The sequence below is a fragment of the Nicotiana tomentosiformis genome, chromosome 8 (assembly GCF_000390325.3).
Source record: "Nicotiana tomentosiformis chromosome 8, ASM39032v3, whole genome shotgun sequence".
Lineage (NCBI taxonomy): Eukaryota > Viridiplantae > Streptophyta > Magnoliopsida > Solanales > Solanaceae > Nicotiana > Nicotiana tomentosiformis.
The window spans coordinates 98066143-98082935 of NC_090819.1; the positions used below are offsets into that span (position 1 = coordinate 98066143).

At 40.5% G+C, this 16793-nt stretch overlaps 2 protein-coding genes across 2 annotated transcripts; both read right to left on the reverse strand.

Moving 5' to 3' along the window:
• Window positions 1-838: 838 nt before the first annotated feature.
• LOC138897868 (uncharacterized) lies at window positions 839-1306 on the reverse strand. Its single transcript, XM_070183890.1, has one exon. It carries the CDS (start codon window positions 1304-1306, stop codon window positions 839-841), a length of 468 nt encoding a protein of 155 aa, XP_070039991.1.
• Window positions 1307-9391: 8085 nt separating this feature from the next.
• Window positions 9392-11960, reverse strand: LOC138897869 (uncharacterized). The gene is made up of 4 exons (XM_070183891.1): window positions 11717-11960; window positions 11230-11624; window positions 10054-10272; window positions 9392-9703 (listed from the first exon to the last, which is right to left on the reverse strand). The coding sequence occupies exons 1-4, from the start codon at window positions 11958-11960 to the stop codon at window positions 9392-9394; spliced, it is 1170 nt and encodes a 389-aa protein (XP_070039992.1).
• Between the last annotated feature and the right edge of the window lie 4833 nt (window positions 11961-16793).

Consider the following 16793-nt stretch of genomic DNA (forward strand, 5'->3'; position numbering starts at 1 on the left):
GGCCATGTCAAACTTGATCACAACATTAGCATGCTTCCCCCTCAGCCTTATATCAGTAACAATCTCCTGTGTGAGAAATATGTTTTCAAATATACTTCTTCCCTTCACAAATACATACTGATTGGAGGAGATCAAATATGGAAGAATCTTCTCCAATCTATCATGTAACACCCTAGAGATCACCTTATTTATGAAGTTACTTAGACTTATAAGCCTTAAGTCTGAGAATGTTTGTACTTGTGGTTTCTTAGGCAGCAACACTAGGTTAGTGTGTGTTATTGATTTAGGAAAAGATGTATCCCCATAGAACTCCTGCAGTAACTTGAAGATGTCTTCACCTACAATGTCCCAATATTCTTGATAGAACATTCCAGTAAAACCATCAGGGCCACTGGAACTATCACCACTCAATGCAAACACTGCTCCCTTAACTTTTTCTATGGTAGGAAACTTACAAAGCTCCATGTTCTGATCCATGGTCACCATAGTAGGAACATTATTGAGTAGTTCAAAGCTTGTATCATCCCTTCTTGTGTGAATTGTTTTTTAAAAAACTCCACTGCAGCATCAGCCATAAGATCTTGAGATTCAAGCCAAACACTATCACCATTCTGTATTCTTTTGAGCTGCAACTTCTGCCTCTTGCCATTCACATGATTGTGAAAGAACCTTGTATTTCTATCACCTTCAGCAAAGCAGTTCATGCCTGCCTTTTGTTTCTAGTACTACTCCTTAATTCTTAGATACTTCTTCAATTCAGCTTGTGCCTTTTGAAGCACAACCTATTCTCAATTGTTGGCTCCTCTTCAAATAACTTATCCTTAACCCTGACAATATCCTACCTAATAGCAAGCTGCTTGAAGATATCACCATATGTAAGTTTACTCCATTGAGATAGGACAATCTTTACTCTCTTCAACTTCTGTTTTAACATTAGGAATGGATCTCCAATGAAGCCTGCCACCCAATTCTGCTTTACAAAATCCTTGAATTTATCATGCTTAGTCCAGAAATTGAGGAACTTGAAAGGTTTAACAAACTGCATAGCATCTTCCCCACAACGCATCAACAAAGGGGCATGATCAGATCCAGTCCTTATAAGGTGCTCAACCTCAATATTTGGGAAAAGATTATGGAAAGGAAGAGTGACAAAAATTCTGTCTAACCACTTAAAGATGCATTCTGCATTTGGTCTATCATTCCACCAAGTGAAAGGACTCCCTTTGTATCCAAGATCAAACAGTCCACAAGAGTTCACACAAAAGGCAAAATCTTCATACTCAGTGGATACACTGGCAAACCTCATATATTCTCATCTTCATGTAGTACAACATTAAAATCTCCTCCAACAACCCAAGGCAACTCTATATCACTAGCTTAATATTACAAGTTATCCCACAATTCAAGTCTTTCAAGAGCTGAACATTTAGCATACACAAAGGTCATCATGATGTGTTTGCCAATGTCCTGCTGGTACACCCTAATAGTAACATGCTACTCAGTGTCTATTAATAACTCCCATTCAACTACAGCATCAAAGAACAACCATATTTTACCATTAATGTTTGACATAACAACATCCATACGTAATCTCCTCCTATACCTTTGAATGTGTCTACAATTCTGAAAAGGCTCCATCAATGCAACAATGAAGAAACCATGTTCTCTTTGCATATTAATTACCCTCTGAAAGACCTGTTGCGTATTCACAGACCTTATGTTCCAAATCAGAGTTTTGATCATCATTTAGTTTGTGAGACCACCCTTCTAGACAAGATTCTTTTAGGTTGAGGATTCTCTATGTTTTGACCTTGTTCCTTTCCCTTCTTACCACTCTTATCAACAACCCTAGGTGACAAATCAACTTCCATTGCTATTGCTTTAAAATTTCCAGCTATGGACTCATCATCACCTTCATCCTCAAACTCCTCATGATCCATCATATCCTGTTGAACCTCCACTAGTGTAACATCATGCATGACAAGATCATGTAACACTTGAATTGGTGACTTCAAAGGAACATTCAACTGAATTTGCAATGGTTGCCCAGTTCTAGAAGCACAAGCCATGGGACTTGGCTCAATAACCCTTGCTGCTTGTGGCACAATGGCATGCTGAAATTGCTCTCCATTTGTCTCCTTCATCACCATAGCATTTTGATCTCCAACCCCCAAAGATTCTCGCAACATCTTGAATTGCAAATCATAGATAGAGTCCAGGCTAGGGTTTACTGTAGCTGTTTCTACAGAAGTTACTATTCCATTGGGATCAAGAGCCTTAAAACCAACTATATGATGATCTGGCCTCATTGTATCATGTAATACCTCCACATCAACATTACCAAACTTCTTCCGAGCTAAAACATCTATCGAAACACCTTCAACATTAGAGAAAACCTTCCAGTTGCACTAGGGTTTACTGTTCCATTGCCCTGCTTCTTAGTTGAAGTTGCTGCACTTGTTCCTCCAGTTTTTCCAGCTTCTTTTAATTCTCCTTTATCGACTCCGGCTGGTAGTTTAGCTTGTTAATCATTAGAGTCGAGATTACCTTCAATCCTAGTTTTTAAGCTAGGGTTTACTATAGCATCTTCCTGACCTTCCTACTTTTCCTATGAATTATCCATTTGATGTGTGGCATTGTCATCATAATTAGCTCTAGAATTCTCCTCCATTAGCTCAACTTCATCACTCCATAATGCAGTGCCATCATTTGTAGCTCTAGTTGAATCAATTGCCCTAGAATCACTTCCCATTGTTTGTGAGGGGATTTCTTGACATGAGTAGTTGGTTGTCACATTAATTGCATCTTTAGGAGCACCAAATCTCCTTTGTACCCAATCTACCATCCTTTCCTTTTGTGTATCCACCCCAATCTCTGTAGCACTAGGATTATGATTAAGCTCTTTTGCTGCTATAGTAGTATTCCCATTTCCTTTTGGATTTGGACTGGATTTTTTTTCCATTCTCCGGTTGCTTCTTCTCCTTATCCTTGTTGGTTTCATTTATCATTTGCTGCTTCTCCTTGTCCTTAATAGTACCATCTTCTTTTCTACTCATAATTTGTAAAACTAGTGTTTCAATTTCCTCAACTTCAAGTACATCAAATTTTTTTTAGTAGCAACTACCTCAGCCTTGTTCTTCCCCTTCCCATTGTTAACTTCTTGCTCCTTTGTATTTTCATTAATATGGCCTCTATTATCTCTTTGATACTTATTTTTTCTCCTTTGCATCCACTCCTGCTTGCCAAGATTTGAAATTGACTTACCCAGCACCTTACCATTCGAAAGAACTTTAGTTGATGTAACTGCAGTACCAACTACTTCCTTCCTATTACCCTGATCCTCTACAGCTTCATCATACCTCTTATGTAACCCATGATGAATTACCCAGCAATCAAGCTCATTGTGTCCTTGCTTCTTACAAGTCTTACAATACTTTGGCATATAGTCGTATTTAATTTTGATCTACTTAAACTCCTCAGGTCCAGACTCATCTTCCTCCTCTACAATTTTAATTCTTTGAGGAAACTTAGATAATAAATTAACCTCAACCTTCACCTTTGTACAACTAGGTCTAGTACCATTTTGAGTTGCAAGATCAACATGTAATGGATTACCAACTGCACTTGCCAATGAAAAAACAAACTCCTTACCGAAGAAGTTAGGTGGTAATCTGGAAAACTGATCCAAGTTACAACAATTGGTGTTTCTTCTTCAGGCTTCCACCATGGGTTCCACTTCGTGCACCTCATATGCCATATCTCACCTTGAGCCTTCAAGTAGAATGCATGCTTCGATAGAAGATGAACATAATCCTTCATTAATGACAGTCGTATCAACACATGATTATCTTTAATTAGGCCTATAGAACAGGATCCCTTAAGTTCATATTGAAGGGGAATTACTTTACGTAGTTCACTAATCACAGGCTTCCCATAAGAAAATTTACCAAGAACTGCCAACTGTAGACCTTGTTGCACGATCGATTGCTTTACTTGTTGTTTCTTCCACCTGATTATAGGCTCCCCATGTAAAAACTCAACAGGTTCTATAGGAATATTTGCTAGGGTTTGCATGGGCACATTCAATGCTTTAGGTTGTAATAACTGAGCGTAATTTTGGAGTGGATTAGGGTTGCTAGATGTTGTTTGGGGTTGTGGGGATGGTAGGGACGACTGACCAACCTCATGAGGAGGCTGGCCAGTGGCCGGAGAAGCCATGAATGTCCTTGGAGGGCTCCAAGCTTTTGTCGTCGCAATCGCCAGTCACCAGAACTTCTCTCTCCTCATGTGTAAATCAATGGGTTTTGCATAAATTGCAATTAGGATATGATACTTCTGGACTAAAAATTGTATATGTTTTAAGAAATTTAAATCCTTCAGGGATTGTCATATAAGTTAAGCCATATAAGCCATATAAATAGGCTTTATATGCATATCAAGTTTTCATGTCATGCTAGACATATAAGATAGATAAAATTAATTACACACACCATTGACTTTATACTTTCAAGCGTTTGAATTGCATGTCCAAAACTACATGTCTTTCATATAAAACCAATTCTACTTGAATTGTTTGCCCAGACTTAAGATCCTCATTTATATTTAACATTATTATAGATGTAGTCGATGAACATTTTATATCGGTTTTAACCTCTTTTTTTTCAATAAGACATAATATAGAGATCTTTTCATTCATATTTTCAGGTATCTGAACCTCTCCTAATATTTTATGAAGTATTATGTCACGTGATCTTCTAGATCACTTGCCTCCTTATTATAGTCATTTTGATCATTTTCTCATCTTTTTTATCAAGAATTTTATTTGAAATCGATCTGTTTATACGCTTTAAGCATACCATAGACTTTGTCCTTTCAGGACTTATTCTGATAGGAATACTTGAAGTGAGAATATAGTTACTTTTTTTAGATCAACAAATGTATTTGGCATGCTTTGCAATATATTGCAAATGAATTATCTTTTTATGAACTTCAAATTCATATTGTCTTATTCGAGGATCTAGATGTACAAATGATAATTCATTTCACGTAACTTTTTTTTCAATTGTTTATCATTTCTCCCCCTCATGTTAGAAAAACTAACTTGCTTCCTCTACTACAAGAAAGAAGGCATTTCGCAACAATAATTTTTGTTTGTCATATATTCAATGTTGTTGCCAAAAATATTTTTGGCAACGACAAAGAAGTTGTTGCACTCCTGTCACGACCCCAATTTCCCTCTGTAGGATGTCGTGATGGTACCTAGTCTCTAAGACTAGGTAGGCCTAGCATATATGAAGAATTTAACTGAAATAGTAACAAACTTTCCATTCAACCAATAGCTATCATAAAAGGACTCCGCAACACAACTTAACATAACTCCCAAAATCTGGTGATAGCGAGTCACAAACTCTACATGAGTGTACTGAACATGCCTATACAACAGTATCTATAAAAAGGAAAATGAAATAGAACAAGATAGAGGGTGACTCTGAGGGCCTGCGGACGCCAACATGTATACCTTGAAGTCTCCGATCCAAGCTCGGCTCACTGATACCTAGGCTGGTATGAAGTACCTAGATCTATACAAAAAGATATGCAGAAGCGCAGTATGAGTACACCACAACGGTACCCGGTAAGTATCAAGCCTAACCTCGGTAGAGTAGTGACGGGGTCGGATGAAGACACCTACTGGAATAATTAAAGAAACTGAGCAGGTATAGTATAGTATGATAATAAAAGCAAGGGAAATGATAGAAGGAAGAAATATAACAGGAATAGTTACACTGAGACTAAGGTAATTAAGACATCAGAGAAGAAACTCATAATAAGAATGCCAAGTAAATGATGCGAACAAAACACAAGTGATGTAAATGAAAGGTATCAACAAGAATCACTACTAAGGTACCATCTCGTAGTCTCATTTCACAAATCAAATCACAATCTTTCCTTATATGACTGTGAGAGCCTTACATTTAGTTTTTGAAAATCATTTTCCTGAAATAGCTACCCGTGTTTTAGCCCACCTTATCACACATCGTGGCTTCAAGTAGTTCCCCTACTAGCAACACGTGTATCAAGCCCACCTTATCTTACCGCATGTGTTTCAACCCTAATCCTTATACCACCGCATGCGTATCAATATTACACCATATCACAAATTGTACCTCAAGTGCTCAACACCACAACTTGCCAAAGAAGTCAGCAATAATAGTGTTTCCATAATAAATAGCCCATGGCTCAACCACAATATGTACAAGAGTCTCAACAATAGCAACCAAAAGTGAATAACTCAACAAAAATAGTATTTCAACAAATTTATAACTTTGTCTCAACGTGAATCACGACCTTTATAGTTTCAACACCATAATTCAACAATAAGATATTCCAAAAAATAACAACTTCAAGTAAAGGAACTCAATAGTTAAATAATTAATAAGAAAATAAGAGAACAGTAACTTCAACTAAGCATGTAAAGGCATTTAGCAAGTAAGAGATCAGAAAAGTATTTACAATGTCAAGTAAGTCACATAAGGATAGGTTAACGATGATGAATATAACATGTTATGACAATTTAATTAAAGGCAAGAAAAGAATCTATGTAGCTCTAACCGGTCAATTACCACATTTAGCCCTTGCACCCACTCGTCACCTTACGTACATGACCTTCACGTACCATAATTAACACAAAAACAAAATCGATCCTAAGGGGTAATTCTCCTACACAAAGTTAGGCAAGACACTTACCTCAAAACACGCTAACTCTATTCACTAGTAAGCCCTTTCCGCGATTATCCAACTCCGAACGGCTTGAATCTAGCCAAAACAACTTTATACCATAAATACAAACCATAGGAAACTATTCAGAACAATAAAGTTGCAATCTTACAAGGAAAATAAAAAGTCAACTCTAAAAGTCAACCCAAGCTCGCATCTCGGAACCTGACCAAACTTACAAAATCCGAACACCCATTCAATAATGAGTCCAACCATACAATAATTACTCAAATCCGACCTCAAATCACCTTTTAACTCTCCAAAATTTAGTCTATGAAGTTTCACAATTTCCCCTCAAATTTTCCAACTTAAATCACTAATTAAATGACAATAATAACGATGGATTCATGTATAATAGCCAAATCCAGGTTAGAATCACTTATCCCGATAATTTTTTTGAAAATACCTCAAAACATTGCTACAAACCGAGCTCTCTAGGTCAAAAGATGAAGAATGAAATTAAACTCTCGAACTTACCCTTTTCTGCCCAACGATCTCACATCTGCGGCTCCGCACCTACGGAATTTTCATCGCAGGTGTGGCCCTAACTTAGGCCCAACTCCCTTCGCTTCTGCGGGCCCACTTTTACGGAGATTCGATCGCACCTGCGGTCCTTCACAAGTCCCTCCCACTTCCGCTTCTGCGGAAGAAACGCGTGCCTGAGGATGCGCATCTGCGCCCAGGTGTCCACACCTGGGACCCTAGCCTGGGCTGGCCCTCTGCGCTTCTGCAATCAACCACGCGCATCTGCGTGTCCGCACTTGTGGTCAAACCCTCCACAGGTGCAATGCCACCAGAACAACAACAACTTCAGCAATTCAACCAAGTCCAAAATGATCTGATTCCAATCTGATTTATCCCTGGGACCCCCGGGACCCCCGTCCGAATAGACCAACAAGTTCCAAAACATATAACGAACCTACTCGAGGCCTAAAATCACATCAAACAACATAAATTCTATGAGTCACAACCCAATTCAAGCCTATTGAAACTATGAACATCCGACTTCCAAAACTAACGTCGATTCATACCAAAATAACTCCGATTGACCTCACATTTTGCAAACAAGTCATAAATGACATAACGGACCTATTCCAACTTTAGGAAACAAAATCCGACCCTGATATTAATAAAGTCAACTCCCGGTCAAACTTCTCAACCTTCCAAACCTTTGACTTTCTAACATCCGCCAATTCACCCGAAACGACGTACGGACCTCCAAATCAATATCAGGATATGCTCCTAAGTCCAAAATCACCATACGGAGCTATCGAAATCAAAAAAACTCTATTACGGAGTCGTCTACACCAAAGTCAAACTCCGGTCAACTCTTTCAACTTAAGCCTCCAACTTAGGGACTAATTGTCCCATTTCACTATGAAACTCACTCGAACTAAAACCAAATATCCCGGCAAGTCACATAACCACAATATAACATAGAGGAGGCAATAAATAGTGGAACAGGGCTAAAATACTCAAAATGACCGCCCAGGTCGTTACATACTCCGCCTCTTAAAACAAACGGTCATCCTCGAATGAGTATAGATACATACCTGAAGTGATAAAAAGATGAGGATAACGGCTAAGCATATCATGCTCGGTCTCCAAAGTCGCCTCCTTGACTGGTTGACCCCTCTATTGAACCTTCACTGACGCAATGCTCTTTGACCTCAGCTTTCAGACTTACCTGTCCAAGATAGCCACCGACTCCTCCACATAAGACAAATCGCTGTCCAATTGGGATGAGCTGAAATCCAACACATAGGACGAATCACTGTGATACTTTCGGAGCATAGAACACATAGAATATCGGATGAACTGCGGCTAGACTAGGCGGCAATGCAAGCTTGTAGGCTACCTCACCAATCCTCTTAAGAATCTCAAAAGGTTTAATATACCTAGGGCTTAATTTGTCCTTCTTCCCGAACTTCATAACACCCTTCATGGGCAAAACTAGGAGCAAGACCCGCTCTCCAACCATGAATTCAACATCACGAACCTTTCTATCCGCATAACTCTTCTGTCTAAATTGGGTTGTACGGAGCCGATCCTGGATCAACATGACCTTCTCTAAGGCATCTCGAACCAGATCCATGCCTAATAACTTAGCCTCTCCCAGCTCAAACCAACCAATTGGGGAATGACATCTTCGCCCATATAGGGCCTCATAAGGAGCCATCTAGATACTCGATTGGTAGCTGTTGTTGTAGGTAAACTCCGCAAGTGGCAAGAACTAATCCCAAGAACCCCCGAACTCCATAACACAGGCACGAAGCATATCCTCCAATATATAAATGGTGCGCTCGGACTGTCCATCTGTCTGAGGGTGGAATGATGTACTCCACTCAACCCATGTGCCCAACTCACGCTGTACGGCTCTCCAAAATCGCGATGTACACTGTGTACCCCGGTCAGAGATGATGGATACAGGTACGTCATGAAGTCGGACAATCTCACGAATATAGACCTGATCCAACTACTCTGAAGAATAGATAATCACTACCGGAATGAAATGAGCCGACTTGGTCAACCTATCCACAATCACCCATACTGCGTCGAATTTCTTCTGAGTCTGTGGGAGCCCAACAACGAAATCTATGGTAACTCACTCCCATTTCTACTCGGGAATCTCAAGCCTCTGAAGCAACCCACCTGGCCTCTGGTACTCATACTTCACCTGTTGACAATTTAGGCACCGAGCTACATATTCCACTATGTCTTTCATCATTCTCATCCACCAATAGTGCTGCCTCAAATCCTGATACATCTTAGCGACACCCGGATGAATGGAGTATTGCGAATTGTGGGCCTCCTGAAGAATCATCTCACATAACCCATCCACATTGGGCACGCATAATCGGCCCTGCATCTGCAACACGCCGTCATCTCCAATAGATACCTCTTTGGCATCGCCGTGCTGTACCATGTCCTTAAGGACAAGCATATAGGGGTCATCATACTGACGCTCTCTGATACGATCATATGGAGAAGACCGAGAAACCACGCAAGCCAAAACTCGACTTAGCTCCGAAACATCCAATCTAATAAACTGGTTAGCCAAGGCCTGAAAATCCAATACTAATGGCCTCTCAGCTGCCTGTAGATATGCTAAACTACCCAAACTCTTTGCCTTTTGGCTCAAGGCATCGGCCACCTCTTTCCGAGATGATATAGAATGGTGATATTATAGTCCTTAAGCAACTCTAACCACCTCCGCTGCCGCAAGTTAAGATCTTTCTGTTTGAATAGATATTGTAGACTTCGACGGTCGGTACAGACCTCACAAGGGACACTGTACAAATAATGCCGCCAAATCTTCAAGACATGAACAATAGCTGCTAATTCCAGGTCGTGGACATGATAATTCTTCTCATGCGCCTTCAGCTTTCTAGACGCGTAGGCAATCACCCTACCGTCTTGCATCAACACTGCGTCGAGGCCAACACGTGATGCATCATAGTACACAGTGTAAGACCCCAAACCTATTGGCAACATCAACTGGGGTTGTAGTCAAAGCAATCTTGAGCTTTTGAAAGCTCTCCTCACATTCCTCCGTCCATCTGAACGGAGCACCCTTCCGGGTCAATCTGGTCATAAGAGCAGCAATAGATGAGAAACCCTCTATGAAACGACGGTAATACCCATCCAAACCAAGAAAACTCCGGATCTCAATAGCTAACGTGTTTGGGCCAACTCTGCACTGCTTCAATCTTCTTCGGATATACCTTGATCCCCTCACTCGACACTACATGACCCAAAAATGTCACCGAATCAAGCCAGAATTCACACTTCAAAAATTTTGCATACAACTTCTTTTCTCTAAATGTCTGGAGCATAATCCTCAAATGGTGCTCATGATCCTCCCGGCTCTGGGAGTACACTAAGATGTCGTCAATAAACACAATGATGAATGAATCAAAATAGGGCTGGAATACACTGTTCATCAAGTACATGAATGTTGTTGGGGCGTTGGTCAGCCCGAATGACATCACAAGGAACTTGTAGTGACTATACCGAGTCCTAAAGGTAGTCTTTAAAATATTTGGATCCTGAATCTTCAACCGATGATAGGCTGACCGCAAATCAATCTTTGAGAATACTCTGGCACCTTGTAGCTGATCAAATAAGTCATCAATGTGTGGTAATAGATATTTGTTCTTCACTATAACCTTGTTCAACTGATGATAATTAATACACATACGCATAGAACCGTCCTTCTTCTTTACAAACAAAGTCGGAGCACCCCAAGGTGACACACTGGGCCAAATAAAACCCTTATCAAGCAACTCTTGCAACTGCTCTTTTAACTCCTTCAACTCCGCTGGGGCCATACGATATGGTGGAATAGAAATGGGCCGAGTGCCCGACAACAAGTCAATACCAAAATTGATATCTCTATCAGGCGACATGCCTAGAAGATCCGCACGGAAATACATATGGATAGTCTCTCACTACCAGAACTGACTCAACGGTAGGAGTATCAACATTGAGATCTCTCACAAAGGCTAGGTATGCATCACACCCCTTCCCAACCATCCGTTGTGCCTTAAGGAAGGACACAACTCTACTAGGAATATAATCCAAAGTATCCTTCCACTCCAACTGCGGTAAATATAGCATAACCAGCGTCACCGTTTTGGCGTGACAATCAATAATAGCATGATAGGGTGACAACCAGTGCATGCCCAAAATAACATCAAAGTCTACCATACTGAGAAACAATAGATCAATTCTGGTCTCAAAACCACCAATAACAACTAAATACGACTGATACACAATGTCAACAATAATAGAATCTCTCACAGACGTGCACACACAAACAGGAGAACTCAAAGAATCACGAGATATACCTGGTACAGAGCAAAGTAAGATGATACATATGAATAAATGGAGCCTGGATTAAATAAGACTGATGCATCTCTATGACAAACCAGAACAATACCTGTGATAACTGCGCTTGATGCAACTGCCTCATTCTTACCCAAAAATGCATAACATCTGGCCTGGCCTCCCCCTCTAGGGCAACCCCTACTTACCTGACCTCCACCTCTAGCTGGCTGTGCAGGTAGAGCGGCAACTGGTATGGTAACCACGACTTGAGAAGCATTGGGACCCTGTGGGATACGTGGAGCATGAGTAGTCTGTGGAGGTGCACCCCTCCTGAGTCTGGAGCAGTCCCTTACCATATGACAAGTGTCACACACTCAAAACAAGCTCTCGGAGGACGTGGCTGCTGAAATTAGCTCGGGCCTGGTCAGCTGGACAGTGGCGGTGCATAATGAGCAACCTGAGTCTTGGGAGTAGCCGGAGTACCACTAGAAGCTAGAAGTGCTGAATGAACTGGACGGCTCGCATAATCTCTATTAAGGGGAGATACAACTGGGGCACGGGCACCACTATATCCGCCAGAATCACGAGGCCTCTTGGCCTCTCTGTCTTCCCTCTCCCATGCTACATACCCTCCAATCTCCATGCAATCTCTACCACCTACTGATATAGGGTATCTGTCTCTAACTCCCAAGGCATGCTAAATCTAATACCATAGTTGAGCCCGTCGATAAATCGATGGACTCGCTCTCTAACTGTGGAAACCAAGGCAGGTGCATGTCTGGACAACTCACTGAACCTGACAGCATACTTTGACACGGTCATAGCACCCTGGCGCAACTGCTCAAACTCCGCGCGCTATGTATCTCGAAGGCTCAAGGGAACAAACTCTCTCAGGAACATCTCTGAAAAACGAGCCCATGAGAGTGAAGTTGCCTCGGCCGGGCTACCCTCCTCATAAGCTCGCCACCACTGGTATGTTGGTCCTGACAACTAGAAAGTAGTGAAAGCAACCCTGCTCGTCTCCACTATACCCATGGTACGGAGAATACGATGGCACTTCTCCAGAAAACCCTGTGCATCCTCTGTATCTAGGCCGCTGAAAGTAGGATGGTGGTACTTATTGTACCTCTCGAGTCTAAGTTGTTCCTCCTTAGATGTTGCTGCCCTAACCTCGTGCTGAACTGGGACAACCGACTGCACTAGGGTACAGGACACAAGAGTCTGTGCTCCTCCCCTAACCTAAGATGTGGCTGGTGTAAGTGGAATCAACCCCACCTAAGCTAGAGTACCAAACATGCTCAAGAATTGGTTGAGGGTCTCCTGAAGTGCAGTGGTAGTAACAAGCACCTCAAGTGTCTACCCCCAATAGGAGCTACTAGTAGCTCTTCTATCACAGCTCGGGGAGGTGCCCTAGCTACACCACGTGCCCCTCCTCGGCCCGTGCCCCGACCTCGGACTCTCGTGGCTCTAGCAGGGGCACGAGTGTCTGATCGTCAGATCCAGCGGTACGTGTCCTCACCATATGTGAGAGAATAGAAAGACAAAGATTCAGAATTTCGAAATCAGCCTCTCGAAGATAAGTACAGACGTCTCTATACCGATTCGCAAGACTCTACTAAACCTGCTCGTGACTCGTAACATTAATAAACCTAGAGCTCTAATACCAACGTGTCACAACCCTAATTTTCCTCCGTATAATATTGTGATGGAACTTAGCCTCTAAGACTAGGTAGGCGTAGCATACATGAAGAATTTAACTAAAATATTAACAAACTTTCAATTCAACCAATATCTATCACAAAAAGGATTCCGCAACACAACCGAACATAACTTCCAAAATCTAGTGATACCGAGTCACAAGCTCTACACGAGTGCACAAACCATCCCTATACAACAATATATATAAAAAGGAAAACGAAATAGAACTAGATAGAGGGTGACTCTAAGGCCTGCGGACGCTGGCACGTATACCTCGAAGTCTCTGATCCAAGCTCGACTCACTGATGCCTTGGCTGGTATGAAGTACCTGGATCTGCACAAAACATATGCAGAAGCATAGTATGAGTAACCACAACAGTACCCAGTAAGTATCAAGCCTAAGCTCGGTAGATTAGTGACGAGGTCGGGTCAAGATACCTACTAAAATAATTAAAGAAACTGAGCAGGTATAGTATATCATGATAATAAAATCAAGGGAAATGATACAAGAAAGAAACATAACAAGAATAGTTACACTGAGACTAAGGCAATTAAGACATCACAGAAGAAACACATAATAAGAATGCCAAGGAAATGATGCGAACAAAACACAAGTGATGTAGATGAAAGGTATCAATAAGAATCACTAACGAGGTACCGTCCTATAGTCTCATTTCACAAATCAAAACACAATCTTTCCTTATATCACCGCGGGAGCCTTTACATTTAGGTTTTGAAAATTATTTTTTCAAAATAGCTACCTGCGTTTTAGCCCACCTTATCACACCGCGTGGCTTCTAGTAGTTCCCCTACTAGCAAAACGCGTATCAAGCCCACCTTATCTCACCACGTGCGTTTCAATCCCCATCCTTATAACACCGCATGCATATCAATATCACAACATATCATAAATCGCACCTCAAGTGTCCAATACCACAACTTGCCAAAGAAGTCAATAATAATAGTGTTTTCACAATAATTAGCCCATGGCTCAACCACAATATGTACAAGAGTCTCAACAATAGCAACCGAAAGTGAATAACTCAACAAGAATAGTATTTTCACAAATTTACAACTTTGCCTCAATGTGAATCATAGCCTTTATAGCTTCAACACCATAATTCAACAATAAGATATTCCAAGAAATAACAACTTCAAGTAAAGGAACTCAACAATCAAATAATTAATAAGGAAACAAGAGAACAATAACTTCAACTAAGCATGTAAAGCCAATCAGGAAGTAAGAGATAAGACAAGTATTTACAATGTCAAGTAAGTCATGTAAGGATAGGTTAACGATGATGAAGACAACATGTTATAAAAATTTAATTAAAGGAAAGAAAAGAATCTACGCAACTCTAACCGGTCAATTACCATATTTAGAACGTGTACCCACTTGTCACCTTGCGTACACGGCCCTTACGTCCACAATTAACACAAAAATAACATCGATCCTAAGGGATAATTTTCCTACACAAAGTTAGGCAAGACACTTACCTCAAAACACGCTAAATCTATCTACTAGTAAGCCCTTTTCACGATTATCCAACTCCGAACAACCCGAATCTAGCCAAAACAACTTTATACCATAAATACAAACCATAGAAAACTAATCCAAACAATAAAGTTGTAATATTTAAAGGAAAACAAAAGGTCAACTAAAACGTTCAACACCGGACCCACATATCGGAACCCGACCAAACATATAAAATCCGAATACCCATTTGATAACGAGTCCAACCATGAAAAGATTACTCAAATTCGACCTCAAATCGCCTTTCAAATCCCCAAAATTTGGTCTATGAAGTTTCATAATTTTTTCCCAAATTTTCCAACTCAAATCACTAATTAAATGACAAAAATAACGATGGATTCATGTATAATAGCCAAATCCCAGTTAGAGTCACTTACCCCGATGATTTCCTTGAAAATCCCTCAAAATATCGTCAAAAACCGAGCTCTCTAGGTCGAAAGATGCATAATGAAATTAAACCCTCGAACTTACCCTTTTCTACCCAGCGATCTCATATCTGCGAGCCCTCAGCCGCATCTGCGTCTCCGCACCTGTAGAATTTCTATCACGTGTGCGGCCCTCACTTAGGCCCAGCTTCCTTCGCTTTTGCGGACGGTTGCTCGCTTCTGGGGGCCTGCTTCTACGGAGTTTCGACTGCACCTGTGGTCCTTCACAAGTCCTTCCCACTTCCGCCTCTACAGAATAAATTCCATGCCTACGGATACGCACCTGCGCCCAGGTGTCTGCACCTATGACCCTGGCCTGGTCTGGCCCTCTCCGTAGCTTCAACAATTCAACCAAGTCCAAAATGATCTGATTCCAATCTGATTCATCCCCGGGACCCCGTCCGAATATACCAACAAGTTTCAAAACACATAATGGACCTACTCGAGGCGTAAAATCACATCAAACAACATAAATTCTACGAATCACAACACAATTCAAGCCTATTGAAACTATGAACATCCGACTTCCAAAATTAACGTGGATTCATACCAAAACAACTCTGATTGATCTTAAATTTTGCACACAAGTCATAAATAACATAACAAACCTATTCCAACTTTCGGAATCAGAATCTGACCCTGATATCAATAAAGTCAACTCCCGGTCAAACTTCTCAACCTTCCAAACCTTCGACTTTCTAACTTCCACCAATTCAAGCCGAAACGACCTAAGGACCTCCAAATCAATATCTGGATACACTCCTAATTCGAAAATCACCATACGGAGCTATCACATTTGACAAAACTCCATTCCGGAGTCGTCTACACCAAAGTCAAACTCCGATAAACTCTTTCAACTTAAGCCTCCAACTTAGGGACTAAGTGTCCCATTTCACTTCGAAACTCACCTGAAACCAAAACCAAACGTCCCGATAAGTCACATAATCACAATATAATATAGAGGAGGAAATAAATAGAAGAACATGTTAAAATACTCAAAACGACCAACCGGATGGTTACAGCTCCATTAATGTAAACACCGATGGGAAAAATATGTGCAACAACATAAAATATTATTACCAAAAGGTAACTTAGCGCAAAAATATATATCGTTGTCATAAGTTATTTGTTGTTGGTAAAAGGTCAATGAAGTCGTGGATCATAAAGACATGTAGCAACAAAAATTATTGTTGCGGCAAATTAGCTTTTTGCCAACAATATCAGTTGTTGCTAAAAAAATTGGCGGTGAATTTAATAATCTGTTATCAAGAGTTTTAGCAACAACTATTATTGTGGTAATAATTACTTTTTGCCAACAGATTCTCTAGTACTACTTTGGCAACAATTTATGTGTTGTTACTAAATACACAATTCATATATTCTTTAAATTTTCACAAATACATGTAGAAATAATAATTATATATATATATATATATATATATATATATATATATATATATATATATGTGTGTGTATAAAGCATCTATACATAGAATTGATGCAGTAGATATACTAACTTTCAAAAAACTAAA

Excerpts from the sequence above, each read along its gene's own strand:
- LOC138897868 (XM_070183890.1), bottom strand. The coding sequence starts at position 1,306 with ATGAGGTTTGCCAGTGTATCCACTGAGTATGAAGATTTTGCCTTTTGT.
- LOC138897869 (XM_070183891.1), bottom strand. The coding sequence starts at position 11,960 with ATGGTAAGGGACTGCTCCAGACTCAGGAGGGGTGCACCTCCACAGACT. Across the intron at positions 10,273-11,229 it reads CTACCGTTGAGTCAGTTCTG|TTGATGTTGCCAATAGGTTT; the intron begins GTAGTGAGAGAC and ends CTACAACCCCAG. Across the intron at positions 9,704-10,053 it reads TGTACAGTGTCCCTTGTGAG|GACATGGTACAGCACGGCGA; the intron begins GTCTGTACCGAC and ends CTTGTCCTTAAG.